The following is a 27,303-nucleotide window of genomic DNA, read 5'->3' on the forward strand; positions in this document are numbered from 1 at the left end:
CTGCCCGAACGCGTGGTTCTTTGATCATTTTTGTGCGACTGTTGTACTTTAGACAACACGCGCTGCTTGCAAAATTAGTTTTGCAGAGTGATTATAATCCCTGCTCTGTCATCAACGCATTTGCCGACAAGGGCCTATTCGATAGGCTAGCCTACCTTGGGATTTCAACTTTCCCTTTCTTTCGCTTTGGGTTAGCTGTCAAGGAAAAAATTCCCTGGGGTAATTTCGGTCACATTCACAAGATTCGGTTTCCTAAGGAAAGCTGTCAGCGAGTCAAGTTTAGGCCAAAAGTGTGTGGTGTGACCACGGCTATTGACTCTAAAATATTGACAAAAGGATATTTTTGCCCTCGGAAACGAAAACGGAATGAAAGAAAATGAACAGGCCCTGTAACATCGCGCGAAAACTTTCTTTCAAAAAGGATGCGGTTTTGTAGTTGTTGTTGTTTCTTTGAAACGAAAGCATTTCAAGAAACTGAGAAGAATGAGGCGCTTAGTTGATTAGAATTTGCATTGTTGAATGCAAAAAGCGTGCTATGCATGGACTGCATGCCGAGGGCCCCCTTTGGGTTTTCCTGAAAGGACAAAGCTATCTGAAAAGCGGAAACATTCACTTCCGGTGTACGTGGTGAAAACAAAACAATACTGGAGATGAGAAGACAGCTTGTCGTTCTCTCTGACGACTGTATACGACTTGGTGCGAGTCAAACAAGTACATCGCCGCTTTTTATAAAACGCTTTTCGAGATATTGAAAGATACTTGTCGGTTAGCCGCTCGACAAAAACCCGTACACGCAAAAAAAAAAAAAAAAAAAAAAAAAAATAGATATATGACTCCAAAGGAAATTGAGAAGTCTTTATTGCGCAAAAAAGGTATCCCCCGCCCGCTGCCAGCTGCGGCAAGTTGATCCTCCCAGACAAATTCGTGGTATCCCATCGGGCGCGACGAAAACATGGCCGATTGCAGACATACTCGAATTCCAGACAGACAAACAAGGCGGCCAGACGTTAGTATTCGGAAGCATCATTATACCTCCCAGAAAAGCCATTATACGAGACAAATTTGACTACTTGAGTCTCAGTTTAGCGCGAATAAGGTTTGCGTGACTTGCTGTTTCACGGGGTCGCTGCCGTATTTATATTTTATACAATTTCGTTAAAAAGAGACCGCTACTGATAACACGGGGGTTACTTCTATTTGTGTTTCGCACCGTACAAAAGTAAATGAATTCAGTTCGAATTTATGCCTTGATATAAATAGAACAAGCATTTCAAAAAGGAGATTGAAAGGTCGTAATACCGCTTGAAAAATTTGGTTTGTCAAGGAGGTATTTACATTTAACTGAATTTTAAATTTAAATTTAGTTTTTTTTTTCTCGGCAATTTTCAAAGCAATCCCAGCGTATAAAAAAAAAAAAAAAAAAAAAAAAAGGCGGAAGGCGTGGGTGGCGGATACATGCATGCTTTGAATTTGACAAGCTACTTGTATTCTTTTACTGCCCGACAGTTAAAAACCATCCGCAGTGAAAAATGTAATTTATTCGTAGTTTTTTTTTTTTTAAAAACGGGACACATGTCAATCCCATTTAAGCGTTATTTTGAACTTATACGTGATAAATCTTACTTGAAAAGGTTGTATAAATGTTAAAAAGTGGGTGTTCAACACAAACGTTTTTGACAGAATACACACTCCGGAACGTTCTCGACATTCGTGAACGTGAAAACGTGTCCCAACTCACCCTAACAGATCTGAGTTTCACTAAAGCAAATACCCGGGAATGTTTTATTTGAACAAACGTCGCTGGAAAGGTGTCAACCTCGTTAATGTTCTTAGCAAAAATTTTCGTGTCTTTTGCCTCGAAATTAACAACACACCAAAATACATTGTTTACCATTACCCGTCAATCAAAGTGATTGACAAGAACGCGTGTAAGAAATAATTGCTATCACCTTTTGAGGGATGTGATTGGACGAGAGGCTTGCTATGACATGACCGTACTGATTCAATCTGAACCCTGTACTGCGCATATGGAGTTTGTTTGGGAAGGAACGTTTATGGGTGTTTGGCGGATTGATTCTTCTTGAAATTTTAAACTATCTATGATGAAATGAGGACCATAGAAGGGGTCGGGAATGGAAAAAAGCTTAGTGCAATCGGCTTCCCCCAAACGAGGACCGAGCTCCGCCGATGCGAACCTAAGCATCGTGTTGAATCTCATGTGTCATACAACTTGCCATCGCCAAGGAGGCGAAACTGAGAAATTCGCAAAGAGAGCCATCGAATCGCTGGTGAAAAAATTGAGAAAGAAGTCTGAAGAGCTAGACTCTTTGATCACCGCGGTCACAAGTAAAGGATCCAAGTCATCAAAATGTGTCACGATTCAGAGAACTTTAGATGGCAGACTTCAAGTTTGCGAGCGCAAGGGCTTTCCACATGTGATTTACGCTCGCTTGTGGCGATGGCCAGACATTCAAAAAATGGAGATGAAACATTTGGACTTTTGCCGATACGGCTATGATCTTAAGTACGAGAGTGTTTGTGTCAATCCGTACCATTATGAAAGAATTCGTAGTCCGGCAGGTAAGAATTTATTTTTTCTTGTTGGAGTTAGTGTGTTGGGTCAATTGTGTGATGTCATGTAGCTAGCCAAAGGAGCCAAATGAACGCACGCATTTCTTGTACGTGCTCTCACAAGGTACGTGATGACAAAATTTACACCAGCGCTATGGTATGTGACAATACTTCATATTGTGGCCGGATTAATCCAACTAACTCGGGTGAATTGGCCTTTGAAGCCCGTTTTTGTATTTTATTTTTTTTTATTTTTTACATGTCTATGTCACGGGGGAAGCTACTACAGGATTTATAACTTCTCAATCGGGGGTAATATTTTTGTAATTCGCTCAGGGACATTATTTCCGATCTAAATCATTCGAGCGTTTTGTCGTTGTATTATCGTCGTAACCTTTGGAAAAGCCTTGTGACAAGCGATCTGTTCGTGCGATATTTTGCGTTAAGACAGGTCGTGCTCGTTCGATTACAAGTACAGTATTTGCCTCACGAATTCATTATCGATAAAGATGTCAAAGAGCGAAATGCTAATTTCCTCCTTGGGAGTGGGCAAGGCAGTGTTTTCATCTATTGCTTCGCCATTGTTTGGATAACGAGCGAGTCGCTGTTTTGCATTTTTAATTTCGGCTTGAACGTCGCTTCGTTTTTTGGCCGAATTTTTGCGCGATTCTTCTTATTGCGCTCTCCAGACTGTGTTTCAGACGTGTTGAGGTCCGAATCACGTCAAATGACTGGCGATCGTTTCGTGTGGGGCGAGCGAATTATTTTGTCTGGGTTTTGTTTAAGTATTATTGTTGGTTAGTGCTCATTGTCTGGCTGGAGCGTTTCTTGTCTGAAAACGTCTGAAATGTCGTCTGCTTTCGCTCTAATTTATTTTGGGACCTGAATTTATTTTCGTCCGAGGCCAGAGCACGCGCGCGCGCTACTTGGAACCAAGTTTTGGGCTAAAAATCGCTGTTAGAACAGTGAATGTGGGTCGGGTAAAAGGTAAACACAAAACCTAATTAGTATTCAAAAGGGCCTTATTTGAATATATTTTTATTTCAGTCGGCTTCACTGTCTAGACGATAGCGTGAATTTTACCGCCACTACACGATCAGTTTAGGTATAGATTGCATTCACGCCATTTTTCCGAGCCAAGCGCACGCTATCCGTGTTCTTCACGGAACAGGTTTTCTTGTGTGGAATGTCTTTGAAATTTTGAATGTCATTTCTGACAACGTGTATTGTTCGTAATTGTATATCAATTCGAGGGTATTGCATTTAATCTCGAATTCTGTTCTTTCGATCGCCGAAATAACTACCCGAACTTTGATGAAAATCGTTTTTTAAACGACAGTAGCTTTAGAATAAGTCACCTGTACAGTTTTTCTTAACCGACCCCTATTAATATTTCTCATCTCCTGACAAACAAAACCACAAAAGCCACGTAGATGCATTTCAATTGCTTCCTCTTGTCTTGTCACGTAATTAAAATTTCGTGTTCAGCCACGCAGTGCAAAACGTTTCTATTCTCTTCTGGTGGTTTGCTTTATTTTATTGATCGAATGTTGCTTTTTAAATCGTATTTTTTATGGTTGAAGTTCTCAACTGCTAACGAAGATTACACGGCGGCTTCTTTTGTTTAGGTCTTTTGCATTTTAAACCCCAGGGGATTGGAGCCACAAGACAAGACGTACTAAACATACAAGTTTTCAATTTGTTGTTTTAATTTTCGCGTTTTTTACATTTTTTTTGCGATAGATACACATCAGCTTATAAGTCCCTTGAGATGACTTGTAATTTAAAGTGACTTTCACTATAAAGGAACACATTTTAATATTGTCAATGGTCTTGCTGAACATTCATCTGAGCCAAAAATGTTATTTGTATGTGCTTTAAAGCGTTTGCTTGTGGTAAAGGCAAATTAGCGTTATTAAATTATTACCATATCCCTTAAAGGGAATTTTCAGAGGGAATAACAAAGTTTAAATATCTTATGTGAGAGAGAAAAAACTAGCTGAAATCCAGAGTAGCCAAAAATAAAATAAAGGAAGAAAATTCAACTTTAATAGTGGTGGACACGACAGTGTTTTTGTCTAAGCTTTGCCATTGTTTGGATAATGAACCAGCACAATTAACTTAAACAAATTAAGAAATATGTGTTTTTGCACTCCTTTCTCCAATTGCTATTGGTAAATGTGGTGACTGTTGTGTACTTCACTGACTTTCTTGTTCATTTTTAAAAGGAACATGGAAATGGTTTGCACATATTTCATTTCCATGGAGGATCATTTGTTGATTTAATTTAATTTTTGTTTCTGTGAAGATTGTCCTCACTAACAGGGAAATTTTGGCTGGGGACAGAGATCAGTCCTTGATTTTTGGTGATAATTTCTTTATTTGGATCTATTTTATTTGTTTTCACTCCATCTGACCTGAGCAATGCTTTTCAATCGACAATGTGTATCAAAGGAAATGATATACTGTTATGATAATTTACAGACAGACAAGTGACCTGTAATGTCATTTTGATCGCTTGAGGGTGCACAACGCTATTTCTGTTTTGCAGGTAGTTTCCTGAGATAAATCATAGTTTTGTCTTGTCAGAAATGTTATACAAACTTCTTTATTTTTCTATTTTATAAGATGATTTTTTTCCAAGAAGTCTGTTTTATATGACAATTTTTTTCATGTGTGTGCGTACTATTAAAGAGTTGTTTAAGTGATATCGTCCAGGCTACATTATATACTCATGGTTTTTTACATAAGCTTAATCCTTTGACATGGTTAAATACTAAACGTTGTTATCCATTTTGTTAGGCCGATATCTCTGCAATGCTTAGTAACTATTTCACTTCCTTGACATGTTTTGCTTTTTGCTGAAATTTGTATCACAACAAACATTGCAAGGAAATATATTGCAATTTACACCGTATGTTGTAATAACTGGATTACGTTCTATATTTTAGGTAATATTTTTGTCACTTTTACAAGGGTCTTACGGAAAAAAAGTGAAAGGGGCACATATGCTGTCAAATATTTTGCTGCACTTTGGCGTCAGTGAATGTGATGTTACTACTATATGTGAAGTCATCCTCTGTATCTGTCAGACTTTTTTTCAAATTTTTTCATTATTTGATCGTGCCGGCAGCATCTGGCAGCAGTCCGAAAAAATGTGTTGAGTAATTCTCTGAAGACCATTTAGTTCTGTACATCAGGATATAATTTGGAATGGCTTCAAGTAATCAGTGTCTCTAATTCAATTAATAATAGTAACAAAGACAAAGTCCAATTCGGTCTGTAATCATATAATTGATTAACAAAATAGGACGACAGCATAGCGGGAGTCTGATTACAGACTGAATAAGCAGACATAAAGTCCTGTTACCAATTAAAGGGGAAGTATCATGAAAATTTGATGTAATTTCAAAACCCAAAAATGTTTGTCTGACAACAGAAACAAAAAAAAAAATAGTTGTCTAGGTTTGTTATAAAATTAATTATAACCCCAGTGCAAGAAAATTGTCGATTAGTGCCTCTGGCCAGGGACAGAGTAGGTCGCAATGGATTGCAACTTGAAAAATGTTAGGCTGATGTTTTTCAAGTTCTCGTATTTTGTCTCCAAAATGTGTTAGAACAAATCACGAGTCGTTCCTGTCAAGAATTTAGTTGACTTTTCTCCTCTCACTGTTCTAGAATTATTTTGTAGTAAAGTGAAGGTCTTATTTCACCATTTTTAACAAAAGAGGTCAATTAAACCCCATGATACTTCCCCTTTAATCGTGACCATTTCAAATTTTGAGAACGAACGGCTGTGACAAATAAACAGCATTTTTTATTGAGATGTTTCAGAGAATGTAGAAACAACCGCTTTATTTACAAATGGATGGGTAAAAGGACCCTGGTCAAGTGCAGCTGTCCTATTACAGCACGCGTAAATGTCTAATGTCCAATTACGTAGGCGTGAGGTGCATACACTGTCCTATTGATGCTCAAATCATGGCTGGCGATAGCCAATCAGATTCAAGAATTTTGTTATAGTTATGATTAAAGCTGTTATCAGTGGAAAGGAAGGTAAAGTGATCTCAACCATGTTTTTTTTGCTTTTACTTTAGGGGAATCTTATCTTTTTTTCCAACAGTATTGTCTTTTCTTGGATTATAAAATATTCTTGTGATAGGTTAGCTGGTAATCGTGATAGCTTCATCTGTTGTGTTTCAATGCATAATATAACCAGTTCAGAATACAAAGGTTTATAGACCAGGGCATTTGACGTTATTGATGGAGTTTAAATTTAATTGCCCGCTTCTGTTGTGTTTAGTTGAAGTCTGTGACCGCATGAATATCAGACGCATCAGCTCTTTGCTTTTGTTTATGGGCAGAGTGGATATTGATGCCTTCTGGTAATCTGATTACAGGTTCTGTTTTATTTGGAATCAATGTATTGTCTGTAAATGTATCATGACTTGTACATCAGTTGGAAAAGCACTAGGAACTCTCAATGTCTCCTTTAAAATTTCTGCAGGCTAAAAACATTTTGTTATCAAACTGTCGCCCTCTGAACTCATTAGTCTCTTCTGAAACTAAGCAGAACAGGAATAATTTTTAAGAAAACCTTAAAATGGAAATGTCTGGGTGAATTCTTGAATACGAAACTTATTTATTTTTAATTATTCATGTAGATGTTATTAATTGTGTAATTTAGTGATTGTAATGATAAATTTTTTATGTAGTGATTTTTTTATCATATCCTGTATTATCTTTGAAAATCCCTGTGGGAAAGATAAAGTATGTAAACTATGTATGTCTGTCTGTCTGTGTGATGTCAAAGAATACACTAGTCTCATAACTAAAAGGTAGTTGAAATGTTTAACGATGAAGGGTTAGGTCTAAAGGTGCGGTGCTTCCCTTCCAAGTAGTTCAAGTTCTGATTATATTTTGCTTTGTCTCTGTGTTATGTTTTTTGTGGTTTTGTGACAGTATATAGTTGTAAAAATGGATGAGTAACCAGGATTATGCATATTTAAAGCTAAATGATGTTGTCTTAATGTTTAAAAATTCTTAAAGAAACGAGCTTTCGGCTACTAGACTGCAGCCTTCGATGACTGATAAAAAGCTGTCGCAAATGTATGAATATGTAAACATGTCTGAGTAAGTGCAAAAACATAGCAGGATAAACATTACGAGTAGCTATTTTAAAAGAATCGAGTATTGCCTAGGTAACGGCATGGAATTGCTTCATTAGTCCTGGCATCATGCCGATTTTTTCGCACTCGGTGGTCACCTTTATCAATCACACTATTGTCTTGCATTTTCAAAGTCAATTGAGTGATTAATTATTGTTAGTCTGATTAGAAATGTTGGTCCTCTGTGGCAGCTCTTAACTTATTAGTATTAATAATTATAGTTGGTTAAGGCAAAAAATGTCTGAAGTTACATTTATTTGTTCTTGCGGAAATTTGTCAACATCTGATAGAAATGCTTAAAATTTTTGAAAAAAATTTGCCGTATCCAGACATGTTTTTATTTTTTCGTAGATTCATTTTTCATTCCGGCAGACTGTCACATACATTTCATTTGATTTTATTGTTATTTTTTTATTTATACTGTCCACACTTACTGTTACATATTAAGCGCAAAATACAAAAGTTGGAGGTATTAAAAACATAGGCTAGCATGCAGCTCAAAAATACAATTCAAATAGGGGAGAGGAGAGTAGAGGGGCACCTCAAGTAAAACTAATACTCTGCCCCTTTAAAGGAAGTAAATTGATAAGAAAAATAACGAAGTAGAATAGAAAAAATAAGAAAGATATAGCGGAAGGAAAACAAAAATACAAAGAGAAATGAAAATAATTGGAGTAAAGTATCATTGATAATGAGCAAGGAATGTATCGTCAATATTGAGCAAAGGTAATATTTATAGAGTGGTTTTCTAAACATTCTTTTAGTAGGTTTCTCCTTAACCGTCTGAGGAATGTTATTCAAAAAGAATTTTCCTGTTACAGTTGGACAAAATCTCCTTAGATTTGTTGTGAAAAGACTGTCACATTCTGTTGAAAAAGATGCAAACAAATCCATGGAATAATTTTAAAGTGTAACTAGAGTTTCTGGTGCTGTTTGCATTTCTCATTTTTTGTTAGTAACACTTTTCCTGTTCACTTGGAGATTCATAGACACTGTATTAAGTATTTAGGTGAAATAAAAAGAGCCTTATTATAACCTATCAGGGAAGTGACTAGGATGGCAAAGAAATCATGGGTTAACCTTGAGACCTGCTCCATGGTATGGGGAGGGGGGGGGGGGGGTCAAATTTCATATACATTTAATCATTTAATGGTGATCAATTCCTTTATTCTCATGAGAATACAGTGTAGTTGTATTGTAACAAGAAATTACACTTAACAGGTTTAACACGTAATGGGGCCTCTACCTGGGTGTCATCCCAGGTCATGTGGTTTATGACTGCCATTGAAGAATTTATTTTTCCTCTTTATACAGCTGCAACTCTCTCAGTCAAAACATCATCACCAAATTGTGACAAATGTGCCTTATCTGTGTTGAAAGAAAGTCCTCCCCAACCAACGACAACATATGAACAGCCTAAATATCTAGAGGCAGGGCCTAGCAACTCTTTGCCAGGAGCCAGCAACATTCCTTGCTCGGCAGATCCCTGCCCAATCATAGTGAGGAATTTACTTTGGCATGCTGTCCTCCGACATCAGGGTGCTGATGCCGAGAGCTTCAGTCGAAGGGCTATTGAATCCTTGGTGAAGAAACTCAAGAAAAAATTTTATGAGCTAGACTCATTAATTGTGGCTATCACCTCAAAGGGACGGCAACCCTCAAAATGTGTCACTGTTCAAAGGACAATGGATGGGAGATTACAAGTCGGGGATAAGAAGGACTTTCCTCATGTTATTTATGCACGGCTTTGGAGGTGGCCGGATGTGCACAAGATGGAAATGCGACATAAAGAGTTTTGTCAGAATGGTTATGATACAAAGCATGAAAAAGTCTGTGTCAACCCATACCATTATGAAAGAGTTCAACCACCAGGTATGTTAAACTTAAATTAAATTTGTCCTGGGTGGTGGCCAGCTGTCTTGTGAGAGCAGTCCGAAAAAAGCTGGAGTTATGTTGGTCACCTGCATCTCTGGAGCCTTAGCTTCAATGGAATTCCAAAATACTTTTCATTTTTCCTTATTCGTGATTTCATTCCTTTATATTACTTTCCCAGACTGTTGGTACAGATTTGTGGGGAAAGTGTTCTTTAGTTAAACCGAAAGTTGAATTTTAAGTCATCACTTTTTATTGTATAAGAAATAAGAAGTAGTCATAGTCATGGTTTTTTGTCGCAACAATGATAGTACATGTAGAATTGAATATTAAGCAAATCACCTGGCTTGTTAATTCTGTTTCAAAGTTTTCGTCTTGTCACACTGTTAAAAAGAACACTCAGGCTTTTTTTAAATTTACAAGAACTTCATTCCAGTTCACTTACGCACTTATGGAAATAAAAAAAAAATTATGTACGCAATTTTCAATTTTGAGCAAGTTCATCTTAACCGTTTATGAGCATCCTTACTTTGCACACAATTCATGCCAGGAATTAAAATGTAAACAGATTTAACTCTTCAGGTGATTGTTGAAATAATTTTTAAGTAAGAGAGTAACTTGGTAGTAACTTTGGAGTTGAGTGTTTGAAATTTGAATTGTCAGAACTGTTTTTCAACTCACTTCCCATCAAATTTTGCCTATTAACACCTTGGTTGTATTGGAGTTGCAAGACAAGTGTTAAAACTAGAAAGGATGGCTCAGTTTATGTAACTCTATAGCTGGACTGACTCTACACAAGTATTGTAACACAAAAAGTTTGTCTCCCAAGCAATCCATTGGCACCATTTTTTAAACCATTAGCTGATAAGTCATTGTTTTTCAAATTTGAATTAATGATGTTTTTCTTTCTGTTTAATAGACTGGTTTAGGGCTTCCTTGTATGGGAATGCACACAAGTCGCATGGTATGTCAAATTTGCCGTGATGAATGAAAATTTTAACTTACTCCTGTATTTGTAGCCTTAATACTAATAATTTTAAACCAGTGAGGTCACGACATGGAAGAGTGCTTCTGATTTGGTAATAAATCTCATATTGTACATTGCTTTAAGGTACATGTTTGTAGTCTATAAGGGAAGTTAGTGAGACTATGTTCAAAAGATGATGTTAGGTGGCAAAAGTGAATGGTAACCTTGAGGCTTTACCAGACAGATATTAGGTGGCAAAAGTGAATGGTAACCTTGAGGCTTTGCAAGACAGATATTAGGTGGCAAAAGTGAATGGTAACCTTGAGGCTTTGCAAGACAGATATTAGGTGGCAAAAGTGAATGGTAACCTTGAGGCTTTGCAAGACAGATATTAGGTGGCAAAAGTGAATGGTAACCTTGAGGCTATGTTAGGTGGCAAAAGTGAATGGTAACCTTGAGGCTTTGCAAGACAGTAAGGCTAGTGCTTTTCTCTGTGAGCATTAGATTTCATGGCCTTTTAAAATACATAACTAAGATTTGGAGCATTGTGACTGTGAGCCAGCTGAGAGCCCGATAATTTTTTTTAACTTTAAAGTACTGCTGTAATAAACTAGTTCTTTCTTGAGACTTTCAGTGCAGCAAGAATAAGAATCAAATCTTACTACGTTAATTTTTTAAATGGCCTCAGACAGTTCTGGGTTCAAAGTAATGGGGAATCAAAGTGTGTTTGACAGGAAAAAAGGACTTCCAAGACAATAGCATTCAAACAGTGAGACTACAAGCTTGAGACCTATGAAATTACACCAAAATCTGGCAAGACTGGCATATGTTTTATTTTTATTAGACCATAGACCAGGTGTTTCTCCATATGACGTGTCAAGAATGAATAAAAAGTGGACTTTTCACCACAGAAAATTAATTTTTATTTGATGTTTTGTGTTTTTAAACTTAAATGTGTTTCTTTTGATTTTGTGTTACATATTTTGCTAATTGATATTTTTTCCTGTACTTAAAACTCAAGCAGAAGCTGAAAACAGCCGTAAAAGTGATGAGGTAAGTTATTTAATATGAAAATCAGTTTTAGTTTTAATTAATTTATAGCTGACAGGAAATGAAAGGAACAGACAAAATAGTATTTGTTTCATTTTCATCACTGAATAAGGTTGGTTTTTTTGTTTGTTTGCTACATTTTACCTCGGTTTGCAGGGTTATTGGGGTTTCAATGATTTGCTGTATCCACTGGTTCACATGCTTTTTAGACTTTAACCTCCTTATTTTTCAAGGGTGTTTATATTACATTTGGTAAAATTGTCAAATAAGAATTCTTTAGCGGACCTTGAAGTGAAATTTATCACATTTGTAAATTAAAATTCTTTACACTTGTCTATTCCAGCATTAGTGTTTTTTCCTTATTCAAATTCATTCATACAGAGGTCAGTTGGCATTTAGTTTGAGTCGACATGCTAACAACTTATGGCTCTTCCATTGACAGTTTAGATTTAAAAAGTTCCTCATTTTATTCCTAAGGGTACAACATATTTGGGCCTAAAAATATGATGATTAAATTCTTGGCCTGTCATCTCTGAGACAAAATTACTCTTCACTTAATCCAAACAGATGTGCTCATTTAGATTGGGATCCTGTTTTTCTAATCATGTCAGTAGTATTTGATTGTTAGTTTCTCCTTCCTGTAGGCTACTAGTTGGCCAGTTACCCCTCCAGTTAAATAGTCAACTATACACTATACATGAACCTAGTTTAATGCCCCTAGCTCCCACGAGTCTCCTGTAGCTCAGTGGTAGAGCATCCGAACTAGTAATCAGTTCAACTCCTGATAGGAGCACTCAGATTTTTTCCAGAGTATGCCTGTGTCACTAACTGAATAATACATCGTTCTCGTATACACTTTTTGTTCTCATGTTGTTTCATCAGGACTCAAATGGCGGCTCGCTGTCAAATGAAAATGACGTTAGTGAGAAAAACAGTTGCTACTGTACACACAGCAGTTCTTCTCAAGGAAACAGAAAGAGACAAGAACCTCAAGATGCAAGTTATTTCAACTCCAGGTTAAAACGGAAGCCTGATTTTGAGGGAGACAGGTATTTACTTTCAGTAAATTCTTGAGGCTGGGTAATGCTCTTGCCCTTGCTTTTTGTCTTGATCACTGATACATTCACTTATAAATACTCCTGTTGAAACCTCGCTATAACATGCTGGTACATGTACCTACTTAACTACGATGGCAGTATTTTTCTCCCAGTTGGTGATCTACATGTACAGTGCTGTTATTGAAACTGCCACAAACGATGCCGTGACGGAATTTCTTTTAAAAATCATCCTTTTTTATTAAAAAGTTATGTGAACTTCTTCTTGGACCTAGTTTGGATAGGGGTGTGCCGCCCAGGCTCTGAAACCCTGACCCTGTTTATGACGAAAATTTTTACTTTCCCTTTGTGAACTGTTAGACAATATAAATTATTTTATTATTCTGTTAAAACAAATTATAAACTTTTGGTATACACTACTCGTATATAGCAAATGCTAATTGAAGTGGGTAGTGTAACAAAAATGGTATTAATATATTATTTTATGTTTTAAGATTAATGCAAATTATTTTGACTTAAAAAGAAAAAGAGAAAAGTGGTAGTAGAAAAATAAATGAGTAACTAGCCAGTGATAATAGAGGAGACTCCTATTTATGTCATGAGTTTAAAAAAAAAACTGCTTACTGCATTGCAATCAGTTGCTAGCTTCAAAAAATGTCAGGAAAAATTGTCCAGATAGGGAAAATATTTCCTTTGTGTCATCTCTTCAGGCCCGTCTTTGACATACACTGTAGTGAAGCTTAAAACTGATACCAAGTATATTTATGAATTTAGATTAAAAAAAAAAAAAAAAAGAAAAAGTACAATGTTGGGCGGCACATCTCCATACAGGTTATGTATGGAAGTACCCCCCCCCCCTACCCCCTCCTTCTAGACTTTTTCCCTTGGGTTAAAGAGTTTCTTTTTGTACTGACAGGGCAGTGTCAGCTGCTGCATCATCAGTGAGTTATTCTAGCGACAGCGATGAAGATATTGACATTGAAACAGACTCACCCAAGAGAGTAAAGGTATTAAACACAGGACTTAGTTTATTGAGACTTTGTTCTGATGATAAGTGAACAGAACTTTGATTCAAGTTGACATGAGGTTTAAACACTTCTTTCTTTGACTAGAAAAAAATTGAAAATTAAGCTGGAGCTGGATAGGATGCTTGTCCATATTCGCAGGGTTACCCCCAGCAGTACCCATGTGAAGAGAGACAATGTGGAGCAAAGTTTCTTGTCTAAGGAAACAACAAGAGTCCAATCTAGCCTCGAACCACTGGCCTTCAGATCTTCCAACTGTCCGATCAAAAGTCTGACATGCTAATCACTACACCACTTTGCACCCTTTCTTTCCTAGGCCATGCTGTATTCTTAGATAGCTAGGAAACTTGTCAGAGCTTGTGCCTTTTGGTATCTTTGTATGAAGTGCATTACCGACAGTGTACACAATTTCACTTTGTTTATTCCCATGTTCAGCACTGCCATGCTTACATTCATTTGACACTTAATTGCTTGATTTTATAATAAATTAGTTAATTTAATGTCATGCACAATTCGCTGTGGTCTAATTAGTATGTTAATAAACACTTTGTGGTTTAGCATTCTCCAAGTGAAACACTGAGTGAGAAAACTGGTCCTAAAGCGGATGAGAGGTTGAACAATTCCCACAGCAAATCAAGAAGGTAAGTTGACTTTAAACTTAATTTGGATATAAACAAATCAGATTTTTTTAAATTTTCTTTCGGTCCAGATCATGGTTATGAATCTAACACAAAATGAAAAATCAGTCACCTCCTGGTTTGAAAATTATCCAAAACAAAATAATTTAAACAACAACTTAGATATGATCATGAATTTAAACTGGCTGAAGTTCGGTGGTAAAGGTGAGATTCTGATCATGTTTTTTTGGGAATAAATTAGTAACTTCACCTGAATTACAGGTGTAGTTTGTACAGCAAGAGAAACAGGAAACAGATGAGGTAACAGTGATGTTTCCATCAGTTGTTGCTATGCAATTAGTTCAAGTTCCCAACAAAAATCACATATCACAACAAATTTTAAATTCAAGTCTTGTTTCACAGAACATATTAAGATTAGCGGTTCCTGACAGAAGGTGAAGTGCTGCAGGCAGATGCTCTTAGCAGTGAAGAGTACTGTAGCATTTGTTTGGCTAAACAGACACTTTTACTTGTACAGAATACAATACATTTCCGAAGCGTAGGATTTCTGGATGCTATTCTGTCCATGATTCATGATTATTCACTGTTGTTCTGCATGCTATCAAGACTTAAATGTGTGTATATCCCTTCCTGCAATCATCGTGATAAGCTTTATCTAATCACGGTATCACTATCTTTATAAAATTTAATTAATGTTAGTTCAGCTGCAGTAACTTTAGAATTACAATATTTTAAAGAATGCCCTAAAAATTATAGTTATAATAAATAATCAAAAATCTTGTAACACATATATACAGTGATTGGTTCAAATAAAGGTAGTTTATAGTTCCAGTTGAAGTGGTTCCCCTCTCTGTGAACAAGAAAATCACTGAATCTGCTAAATCGTACATAGATCGGTCATGAAGCCAATGATATTAAACACCATCTGCATTATCTCCTTAAACACTGTACTTATTCAGTTGCTCCACTTTACAAAATCCATAATATTATGAATTGATAAGAGAAATATCCTCTAAAACAAAAGATGGCAAAACAAGAATAAAATGTAACAAAGCATACTTCCTCAGTTTATTTGTCTTTGTTGGTTTTGGACCACACATTAATTTGAAACAATTTGGTGCATTAGCCACTGACAACATTTGTTTAGTTTGGTTTACTTGTAACCACAAACGGTGTGCTGACAACCCAGTTATGTGCTCAGCTATAGTTCAATTGTCTACCTCCTGGCTAACTAATAAACACAATGTGCATTAAATAAGAGAAGATCATGTTTAAAATAAATCTTTTTAGAAGAACTTGGAGAATGAGTGTCTTCAATTTTGTAGTTTATAGTGGTCAAGATTGTTCATAAATTGCCAGGTGTATCTGAGATATTGTCTTAGCTGTGTGAATTTTTTTTTTTGTTTGTTTCAGAGTACGCTGTGCCTTGTGCAACTGTGTGAACAACAGTCTGTTGGGACAAGGTGATCTGATATGTTTTGGAAGAATATCTGGCTTCCCGAGACACTCAACAAGTCCACAGCAATTTCAACAGTTTTCGTCAGGTCACCGAAATACACATTACCCTGCTGTTAGTAGTTCACTTTCTTCCTATGGAAGGGGAAGCCCCCATGATGATGAATACCAAGACCACAGTCCTTACTCATTGAAATACAGGGCTAGTCAAGGAGAAGGCCCAGCCATCAGGTACTCAGATTTACAGGCTTTAATTTGTTAACGTGTTTGTGACTATGTTCATAATTTTGAGCGTTTCCTGATTAACTACTGAACACCAGTAATTTTCTGCAATACGTCATTTGCTGTATGTATTCATTTGGCTGTGAAGAGTTTAAAATTGTAAATGGTTTGAACCCAGGAGTCATGTCATAAGTACGTAAATTATGATCATCTGGGTGAATGTAGTCCTGACAAGGACTGTTTGTGGTGACTTTGACTGACGTTTCGACAACCTGAGCGGAAGTCATCTTCAGAGTCAAGTGAATTGTGTAACGTCAGTAGGTGGTATATACGTCTCTGGTTGTTAACCTGATTGGTCAACGAAGTCCAGATGTTATTGGTCGTTTGTCAGTAAGCCGTGATGTCATTGGCTGTGAAGACTGTAAAAAGTGATTGGTGCGTTTCGATCCGTCTTTTGTCAGTCAAAAAGGCCGGGGGGTCTATTGCAAAGAGTGAAGAGTTTGTAGTTTACCATAACAGGCATCAGGGGCATTCGATTTGTTTTCAAGAGTACCACTGTCTTGTAGGTTTTGTATGCATGATTTCTGGTTCAAAATTGTTTGAAAAATGTTATAAAGAACTTGTAGATTTAGAGGTGTTTGTAGTGACAACGTAATCACTGCAGCTGGTTCATACACTGTACCAGCAAATCGGTTAATTGGTCTCATCAGTTTTAAATAAAGTTGTCATTATTATTACTATTAATTAAAAGTTTCATTACACTGCTCCTATCAACACACAGATCGTTAACAGCAGAGGTAACAAGATAATGACAATTCCAGTGTGATGTAAAGTGTGATCCAGCTGTTCAAAACGTCAAACTAATGATAGTAATAACCAGGGCCCCGTTATTCAAAGCGTGTCAAATACACTAACCTAGGATTTGTGTGAACTATGATTCCTGTAAAAGTTGTTTAATAATTTAATTAAGAGAGTTTTCCATACAATGTCTGCAGTTCAGTTTTGAATAAGACTGTTCTTTATCTCATAAACTTAGAATGAGTGAGATGAAAAGCGTGGTTAACTGTTAATCGGCTTTCACATCAGTAATGACCGATGCATATAAGAAGTGCCTAATTTATTTATTAAAACTTCAGGCCAAGGAGCCCTGATGGAAAATCTAGTGTGGTGAACAATTCCAGTAACAACAGGCTCACACCTGCTCCTCAAGAAGACATTTCCAATGTTGGCTTCAGAGAGGAGCCTGAGCTGGTTGATCTGTGTGATATGTCTGGTCACATATGGGTCCATGAAAGATGTGCGGCATGGACGCTGGCTTCCATTGCTACCAAGTCTGCAGTGGAATTTACTGTTGAATTGACAAATCAGATTCTTTCAAAGGTACGGCACTCATAATGCCAAGTGAATGAGATAGGATTATGTAATGTTTAAAACAGGAGCAGGAGTGTTTTGTTGGGTTTAACACGAAGTGCAGCTGAGTGGTTTTAGACCTGATACAACAAGTGCTGCGAGTTTTTTGAACAGCTTCAAAAACATTCCTGGAAAAGGGTGTGTTGATAGAGTTCATAACAATGATGCTTTTGTGAACGTTGGAATTAGCATATGAGAAAAACACCGTATACTAATGAGGAGTGTTTTATCAGCTGTTAAAACACCGCATACTAATAACAAGGAGATTTATCGATGTAAAGTCACTGCACGAGTTTTTGAAGTCAACTTAATGCTCACAGCCCAAATGAAAGCTTGAATAAGAAAAATATTCTTTACTACATGTATTGAATGCAATTTAACTACATGTAAATTTACTTAGCTACTTGAAATATGGTGGGATAATTATCCTCACAATCAGTGATTTTAGTTGGCAGCTGTAACCTCCTCTTAAAAGGTATAATGTGCCTTTGTTGTTGTGAGTTTTTACCTTGAGCCTGTCATTTCAATTTGCCATATTGTTTTCTTCAGCCCCATTCATCTGGACCCAGTTCATTGCCCCTTTACTTTACTGACGCAAAGTGGTCCGTTGTCCTTTTCCAGTGTTCCAGTTGTTAAATAGTTGTGATCTTCTTTGCAGAAGTGCAGTTTTTGTGGACGTTTTGGTGCTAGTGTTGTATGTGAGATGTCCGACTGCGGGAGAATATACCACTACCCATGTGCAATGGCTGCAAGGGCCTATCAGGTGAGAATAAACAGATTAGAAACTAATTCAAAACTCGGGGGTAAGTTTTGGGTTTAAGTGAAAGCCAGGTTAATTTAATTTTCAGGTACAGAAAAGGTATGGGGTGTTTTGGGGTTTAGTTTTGGCCTGTGAGGATTTTTGGGGTGTTATAGTTAAGTTTCATTTGCACCCACCACTACTGGGCCTGAGGAATTATCCCAAGAGGATGTATGTACCACGATCATTGGATAATGAGTTTTGATTAGCTTAGCTGCCATGGGATATCAGTCATTATTAAAAACTGAATCATTGTATGATGCAATTTGAGGGATTTGATTGCCTTAGCGGCCATGGTATATGAGCCATTATACCATGCCCAAGAAAATTATAGCGGCCATTAAATTGTCTTCTGGTCTTTCCTGCAAAGTGAAATCAGCAAGATCTAGCAAAATTTCTTGGTTGTTTTAATAAAACAATTATCCTATTTGCACTTGTTGGATATGAGATGATTGTAGCCAACTTGATGCTATGTCCTAGTTGACTGTTTTTATCTATCATCTCATATCCAACGCATGCTCATGGAATAATTGTCAAGTATAATCAGAAACTAATTATTTCTAATTACCTTTTCTTTTTGATAACAGGACATAAAAACAATGAAACTTTACTGTGTTAGTCATGATGACATTATAAGAAGAGTAGGTGAGTTTTCCCACATGTAACATTTGCATTCCTAAATGATAGGAGACAAAAAGATATCAGTAGAATAGGTTTGCTAAAATATCGAAAGTACTGTGCATGACTAAATAAGGTTTTGTTTGCAATTTACAGCATTTTGTGACAGATGCCATCAGGGAGGAGAATTATCACAGCTGTTACTGTGCACCAGATGCAACTGCCATTATCATAGTTACTGTTGCTCTCCTCCTGTGCGTGCTACAGAGACTGTAAGGGTGGGCTGGGAATGTGCACAGTGCAAATCCTGCCAGTTTTGCAGGTAAAGTTCAACACATGTTATTAATGCTTTAAGTTGTTTCTCACAATATCACATGATCTTGAAGGCCAATGTTGCTTTGTGCTCAAGAGGGTGTCGGTGAACAACTGTACTTTTGTTTTGTTTGAAGAAGAATTGAGTTCTTGATAGCCACGTGTATACAGCAAAGGCTACACTTGGCACAAAATGACTGTTTATTCTCTGTTAAAACATGTTGCAGGGTTCGCATGATCATAGAAAGATCATGGAATTTGAAATTTGTATTCGTTAGATCTGAAAAATGTACTGGTAATGGAAGTTTGAAAAATTGTTTCCCAAGTGTCATGGAAAAGACACGAATCATTTCTATCAGTTTTTTACCAAAATTGTGTTGGAAAATTTTCAAAAAATAAAGAAATTTGGCAAACTTTTGTGTGAAGCATCAAAATGTCAGTGGAGCATTTCACTCCTTTTGTCAATTTTGAGGTCATGAAATCATCATGAAAGTTTCTTTCCCAGTTCAGTGTGAACCATGTGTTGTCGCAATCTTCTTTTGATCATTGATGGTCTGTCATTAGTCAAACTTTGCAACCTGGAGCTATTGACAAGAAACAAATTTGGTTTATGAGTTAACTGTGCCGATGCTAAAAGATTAACGTAAGCCAAGGTTACAGTGCTGCATGCCATACATTTCAGGATAAACTTTCAGGTTAATAATTATTAGTTTGAAACAACTTTCTCAACATTGTTTTGTTTTAGGGTGTGTTTCTAGTGTCTTATTGTTGATGACTGGAATAAAATTAACTTATAATCGTGTAATGTATTCTGCAGACAATCTTCTCCCAAAGACAAGCTGTTAATATGCAGCAGCTGTGACAAAGGTTACCATCCACTGTGTACAGTACCTATCACCAACTCAACAGAAAAGTTAGGCTGGAAGTGTGAGGTTTGTTACCTTTGCAAAGGTCTCATTGTTGCATTTGATGTGCCATGTGCCACATAATTTTGTTGGTAATTTTGGTAGTGAAAACGCGTATTATCACGTCAATGTTCATTGATCAGTAAGTTGTGCATTCATTTATTGTGGCAGTTGATAAAATTGTGATCTATTTTAATAGAGGTGTTGAGTTCACAGTAGATTTTGGTCCTCATTAATGATAAGGGAAGGGAACCCATGCTTGCTGCCTACATCTCTTATTATATTGCTTACAGCTACAAAACATTTTGAGTGGGATGCAAGTGGATAAGTTGTGTGATACTTTTGCACTAAAGTAAAGTTGCATCCATCATTTAACAGTATGATCATTACCTGATTGTGTCTGTCTATTCAGATGTGTTTCCGTTAACTGTTACATGGTCATGTTGTCATTATTTTTATCCTACTAAGACATGGGGAAAAATGGAGGGATGTTGATTTGCTTCTGGTCAGTTCAAGATACTTGATGATTAATAAATACATTTTTACTTCCTAACAGAAATGCCGTCAGTGCAGACAGTGCAGAACAAAGAAGACATCACGATGGCACATTGATTATACCTTGTGTGATGTGTGTTACCAAAACAAACATAAGACAAATCGATGTCCGATGTGTAATGCTGAGCAGGGCAATCATAGAGTGGTGCAGTGTGACTCCTGCAGTAGGTGGGTGTAGGCTTTCATTTGAGGCCAAATTAAATTATCAAGCCTGTTTTTTAGATCTCTGTTAAGTATGTGATGCCATAAAAAATAATCAACGTTTAATATCTGCAACACATCACCTAAAACATGCTAGTATTTTGCTTGATTGACAAGTTATCAGGCAATTTTCAACTGGACAATCAAAAAGATTTGAAAAGGATATTTCATCCTTTTCACCCTGGAGACTTTTCAAACAACATTTCAAAACATTTACATGATGTATATGCCGGTATTTTGTTTCAGGTGGATTCATACAATGTGTGACAGCATCACGGATGACATTTACAGGAAACTAGAGAGAGATCGCAGCATTATCTACGTATGCAAGCTTTGCAGAGATGAAGTTGAAAAAATTAAAAAGGAGTGCAGAAGAGAGGTAAGTACTAATGGCCAAGCTGACAGTGCAGTGTGCAGGTACAGTTGCTGTAAATGGATTGTGACTTTGTGAAGGTGTTGGGTGGGTGGGGTGGGTAGGGTTACAGAGAAGGGGATGGGGATAGGGATGGGGAAAGGAAAATTAAGTAATTCTGTTGACAGGAACTCACTCTTAAGAGTTATTCTTAAAATTTAGTGTGGTACGTATGGGTCAAATATGTGATTCACACTCTCCCATTACCAGCACTCTTTCATTCCATGCATCTGTATATGGTTGTTTAGTAATATACAGTCCTGACCTTCTGTATCTGTTGTTTGCAGATGAAAACAGATCCTGTGGAATTGGAGGAGGTATCACCAGTCACTACTATGGTGTTAGCACAAGAAATGCACAAGGGACACAACACCAAGCAAATCTCTAGCCTCACCACCAGCATGGCAACTACACCGTGTTCAATGACATGGATGACATCTGAGCCTGTCCAGTGGTCCAGATTAAGGATGACATATTCTTTTGAGTATTTCATTATGAAGCAGTATGGTAAAGTGTTACTTTAGGAGACTACATATTCAATGCAACCTCTCAAACTTGAAATTAATCTGTGGAAAAAATATCCTGGGGATTGTTTTTTCACAGCATTTTTTCGTTGGACCCATCAGAAAAACCTAATAAATTCTTCATTCAAGATTTGTCACTTTGTTATTTACAAGTCATACAACGTCAAGCACCTTAGGCATAATTTTATTCTCTTTTTGGCATTACTATGTGCCTTGAACGTTAGTCTCAATACATCTGCTTGAAGATTTTATTAGAGTGATTGTCATAATAGTTGAAACACTAATGCATGGTGATCTTAAGTGTGTGAGTTTAGAAATATCAGTTACTAATACATTTAGTAACACTGATTTACAGATTGAAATTTCTCCAAAATTTGTTGTTTTAAAGAGCTTTATATTATTGTTGCAGTAAATCCAGTATTGTATATATTAAATTATTGACATGTCAATATTTAAATAACTTGCATATATATGACACACATTCAATATTCAGTCTTGATGAAGCTTTGTCAAATCGCTTGTCACAAGAACAGATGTTGTGACAGAGCAAAGCAAGGACATTATTTTATGCCTTCCATATCAATCACATTAAAAAGGAAAATCATTAATGTATAATTTATATCATGCAGACATTATTTTCTGGACTCAGAGTAAATTCCCTAAACATAACTTTTTTGAAATTGATCTTTCAAAAATGAGTAATTCTCTGTTAAGTATTAATTTGGTATCGAGAATATAAAGATTGCATAACATCCAATTAAGATGTTAACTTCTGAAACTTCATCATGCTTTTCTTGTGGCATGAAAATTGCTTTCTGGTTAATCAAAGATGTCTTACTCTGCAGCTTGGTACAACTGAATTTAATTATTTAACAAAAATCACAGTTGATTAAAAAATGTGACATCTTTCTAAATTTATTACCAAAACCAGTTAAGTATATTGGGCTGGTTAATTTAGGTTAACAAGCTTTTCCAATAGAAATCTAAGGTTGCAGAAATTTATATTAATAATATTATTGTACATACATATATGCCGGTACATATATTCCAATCATTTTTATAGCTGTTGTTGACTGATTACTAATGTTGACGCTTTTTGATGCATATAGAATTTGTAGCTGTGGTAAGTTGAATAATAATTATTATGGTGTGTGTTCAATCCATATATACATGTTGATCATGATTTTTGTTATAAGAAGACAGCGGGATTGCTAAAACAGATTGTTTCATTTATAATATTACTGCTTTTTATCAGTGAGTGTTATTTCATACAATTATTGTTTTCTGTAACTTTAAAACTGCTATTGTGACTATTACTTTGAAATTTATCTGGCAAGTTTGTGGTGAAAGATCACCATGCTATAACATAATTTTTTTCCCAGAGTGATGACGTTGCAATTTCCTAGCTTGGAGCCTGCTTATATGGGGCCAAGAAACTTTATTAAATCACTGCTATTTTCTATGTAAACATTTTTCTCTGTTCAGGTTGGAACAGAAGCCAAATAACTGTTTTCTTGGAAGACACCAGGATGAAAATATCCATGGATTGCTCAAAATAATTTATTGCCTGAATAACAGGTAACAATTTCTCATCTTGGTACAAATTTTTCCCATACGAACATGTGATAAAAAAATTTGTGCTGCCTTCTGAAGGACCTACTTGGCGACAGTATTGGCTGAGACACTCCATGTGAACAGGCTCTAAGCATGATTATTAGCAAACTGGCAAACATTTAAATCAATACTATCAGTGAAATAATTTAGTTACTGGCAAGTAAGACAGGAACAAGTTCTCTACTTTTCGTGAAAAATGGCATTATTTTCTAGGGCTGGAACCCGGTAACTACAGATCTGTATTTTAGTAATAATTAATTTTACTGACCTGAAATCAAATTAATTTTACACTCAGCAAACTATCTGAGAATGGATAGTTATACATCCTACAGTCATTCATATATATCTGGACTATACATGTACTATTTATACTATTTACTATGGAATGAAATGATAAAAATTTACACTTTAACAGGTCCTCACTGAGAGAAACTGCTATTTTTACTGCTAAATATTTAATTTGATCCTGTAAAATATTATTTTATACCTCTGAAATGAACTGGAAGTAAATTACTATTTTATTGGCACTGCTTCCTGCAGCATACTTTAGTACTCAAACTTAATTTTACTGTAAGCTTAACAAAAACTAAACTTCAAGAAGCTGGCGACTTCTTGGTACTGTTCAGTAGCACTTCAGTTGATTGTCGCTCCTTTTAAAAGTTCTGAGTTTTTGGCTTTACAAAGACTGCAACCAGGCTTTTAAAGGCAATTTCTGATGGTGGTAGATAACAATGTCCTTTTGGTTGTTGTGAGAAGGGGTATTCTATATCATGGCAAATTGTAAGAGCTCCAGTGCAACTCAATGGTCAAAGATTAATGAATTTTCAATAGAGAAAGCGCTGGGTTGTGAGTGGGAGCTGTCTGTTCAACCAAACATGCTAGAATATGTGGGAGAACTGGGAGCTATTTCTCAAAACTCCTGATAACTATACAGGCCCAATAAGTATTTTTTGAAATCTTTCTATTATTGATTGGTGTTACAGTCAATCCTTGTCAGGCGTGACGGGTATTTTTGAAATTTGAATGAAGTTTTGAAATTGACATGTCAGTTTTGAACCTTGCCAGTGAGATTTCAGAGTTCCCATAGAAATTTCCCTAGTTTATTGATGGTATAAAGATATGAATATTTCTTTACATTACAGCATTAAGTATTTCAAGAATAACAATTGTTTCCCAAGTATTTTGATCTTTTTTTCCTGTTAAATGCGTCTTTTTCGGAGAGATGTCTAGAGAAATGTTCAACATTCCAATAACATGTTGGATGTTACAAAGAGAAATTCAAATGTTCATTTCATTCTTGGAAATACTGGTCACACGTCACGTGAATTGACTGTAATACTATACTATTTTTTGGGAGCATCTGACCAAAGCAGATAGCTTAACATAAATTCATGCAAAACATTTCTGACAAAGTTTTCAGAAATGCCACAAACCGTTTTGTTACAAATACATGAATCACTCAACTGAAAAATGCTGAAATTACAGGAATGGAATTGGACTACTGAACATGCAGAGATTTCCCAAGTAAATTTCCAAAATTTGAGCAGACTATTCAGAGTTGTCTTCTCTTTCCAAAATTTCTGTAAGAATAAAAAAAAAATGTTTTCAAATCCAATGTCTAAATGTTTTGAAATGTTTGGTTGAATGAAAAGCTCTATTATGTTCTGTCTACTGGCATGTAAAAAGGTGTGTAGCCATTTCTGTAATGACTAAGCATCTTGAGTCCAGTGGATTATCATTTGAAAGTCTGTTACATATAACAACAAGCGTTGTGTGGAAACCTGTATGTCTGTCAAATTTTATCTGGATTTATATAACAAAGATGATCACTGTGTATTTATATCTAAAATATCAAAGCAATCAGCGGAACAAAATAATTATTTTTATGAAATTATAGCGTGATCTTTGTACTTAAATATTTTAAGAAACCTGAAAATGCATATGATCAAAGCCACCTGTATATTAATAATATTTATTGAAAAACATGTTAATTCCAAACTGAAGTACATGTACTGCTACAGTACTACAAATGGTGGATTCCCACTTTCAAAATTGTCACAGCTATCACAAATTATGTCCTCGTTTGCCTAATGGGTGACTATCCAGAATTTTACATGGCAAACCTAGCATTTGTGACTTTTAGTGGGATGATTGGATTCTGCCACAAAATATGTAAACTGCAAGTTCGTATCTACCCGGGAATGATAGTCTCCAGCAATGATATTAAGGAGTTCTATCAGCTGCAACTGGTCATTAATATTTTGTATGTATACATGTATGCCCTGTCAGTTTGTGTCAAATAAACCACTCTAGATACATGAAGTTTGAAGGTCATATATTCAAGCCTTGTTGCATTTCATTAATTTTTTTATTCATTATGGGTACAATTTATTACATTTAGGTGCGTTGTAATAATACCAACATTACTGCTGGTAATATTTTACTGTTAACTGTTAAATTGTTTCTCATTGTTAAACAACCTAATCAGCAAATTATCACTTATTATTCTCACTCTACTGTTAGTCTAAATAATTGCATAAAAAAGTGATATAATTTAAAATGACGATCTTGACTTAATGCACAAAATGATCATTACATTAAAAACACCAGGCTATCGCATATTTAAGATGGGAGTAAAACTATGTTAGAAATCTGCAAAGCAATGTTGTTATTGTCAGATATTTATTAAGGACTAACATTAAGAAGAAAGAGATACCAGTGTGGTCAAAACTCAAGTTACTCTTGCGTCTTTTAACAACATGAACTCTTGAGATCTAAATGCAATTAATGGTTCATTTGACACTGCTGTTGTTCATGTTACCACCTTAGTGAGGGAACTGAGAAGTATCAATTTAGTGAGTTCATAAGGTAATGTGCATGGGTTTTAATAACTGGATTTCCATCCATTTTGTGTTCAGAGAACTACAACGGACAACAGCATTAAACATGACCATTAGTTGGGTTTTGAACATTGGGAGTTATGTGTTGGTGAAACCATACTTAAGGTTTAACGGACACCAACAGAACCAAATTCAACTGTTCATTAATGGACATAAAGATTTGGCAAAACTGAATCAATGTTCTAGCCATATTCACAGATTTCTTAATTTCTTACTAAAACGAATCTGTCACCATTCGTTTGGTAATTTGCATTATCCTGCCTGAAACCAGCACTCAAAATTAACAAGTTAAACAGATTATTTAAAATTCTAAAAAAACCTAAAGCCACATTTCCTATGTTCACAGCATTAACATGTGAATTAGCTTGAGCATAACATATTGAATAATAACATATTTTTGCAAATGCCAGGGTCCCAAAAACACAGATGGAAGTATATCACCTGCTCAGCAAAAGGTGGAAATATTAGGGGCCTTCCTTCTCCTTCCAGTGAAGCAAGCTCCCCCTCCCAAAGGGGAGGGCCACCCCCCTCCCCCTCACCCTTTAGGTACCCTGGCATGTGTTTAATTTTTGCTATAATGCCTGCAGCTAATTAATGCATATTTGTTGCATAAATATTTAAAATTTTATAAATTCAATAAATGATTTGCTGTGCAATTGTGTCTCCTTGTCTTGGACTTAAGCTAAAACCTTGTCACCAACCCCCCCCCCCCAACTTTTCCCAGAGTTAGCTGCTACACTCCTACGTACTTTGTTTGACTTGACAAATAATGCAGGATTCTTTCTTTACAAATAACTGAAACTTGATGAACATTCTTCAACTAGTTCAGTTCTCACCAAATGGAAGTGCCTCTAGTTATCAACCCTCTCTTCCAAACGCTCTGAATTTGGTCTTACACTGGCCGTTGCTACATTGATTGTGAACAGCAAAACTGTAGTGAGAATCAAGTGGCCTTCTCCAAGAACATGATTATTATTATCACATCCTGGGCCTGCTTAACATGTAATACCCACAACTTGATGAAATGTGG

At 36.1% G+C, this 27,303-nt stretch overlaps 1 protein-coding gene and 1 long non-coding RNA gene across 3 annotated transcripts; one reads left to right on the top strand and one right to left on the bottom strand.

The window, feature by feature from the left end:
• The first annotated feature begins 1,775 nt into the window (after nt 1-1,775).
• On the top strand, nt 1,776-27,153 carry LOC146459426 (uncharacterized). 2 transcript variants are annotated; one of them, XM_085089577.1, is made up of 16 exons: nt 1,776-2,580; nt 9,054-9,611; nt 10,531-10,575; nt 11,600-11,631; nt 12,511-12,677; nt 13,600-13,690; nt 14,267-14,349; nt 15,760-16,032; nt 17,160-17,403; nt 18,092-18,196; nt 18,820-18,877; nt 19,007-19,172; nt 19,980-20,094; nt 20,624-20,790; nt 21,070-21,202; nt 21,523-27,153. In XM_085089577.1, exons 1-16 carry the CDS (start codon nt 2,133-2,135, stop codon nt 21,757-21,759), a joined length of 2,922 nt encoding a protein of 973 aa, XP_084945703.1. In that variant the 5' UTR covers nt 1,776-2,132; the 3' UTR covers nt 21,760-27,153. The 2 variants fall into 2 exon arrangements, with proteins under 2 accessions (XP_084945703.1, XP_084945704.1); XM_085089578.1 differs by having other exon boundaries at nt 1,783-2,580; nt 11,603-11,631.
• LOC146459427 (uncharacterized) lies at nt 17,233-18,940 on the bottom strand. The gene is made up of 3 exons (XR_014857943.1): nt 18,801-18,940; nt 17,942-18,189; nt 17,233-17,371 (listed from the first exon to the last, which is right to left on the bottom strand). It is a non-coding gene; the product is annotated as an uncharacterized LOC146459427 (long non-coding RNA).
• Nucleotides 27,154-27,303: the final 150 nt, after the last annotated feature.

The sequence above is a fragment of the Pavona decussata genome, unplaced genomic scaffold, assembly GCF_977016875.1.
Source record: "Pavona decussata unplaced genomic scaffold, jaPavDecu1.1 SCAFFOLD_219, whole genome shotgun sequence".
NCBI classification, from domain to species: Eukaryota; Metazoa; Cnidaria; class Anthozoa; order Scleractinia; family Agariciidae; genus Pavona; species Pavona decussata.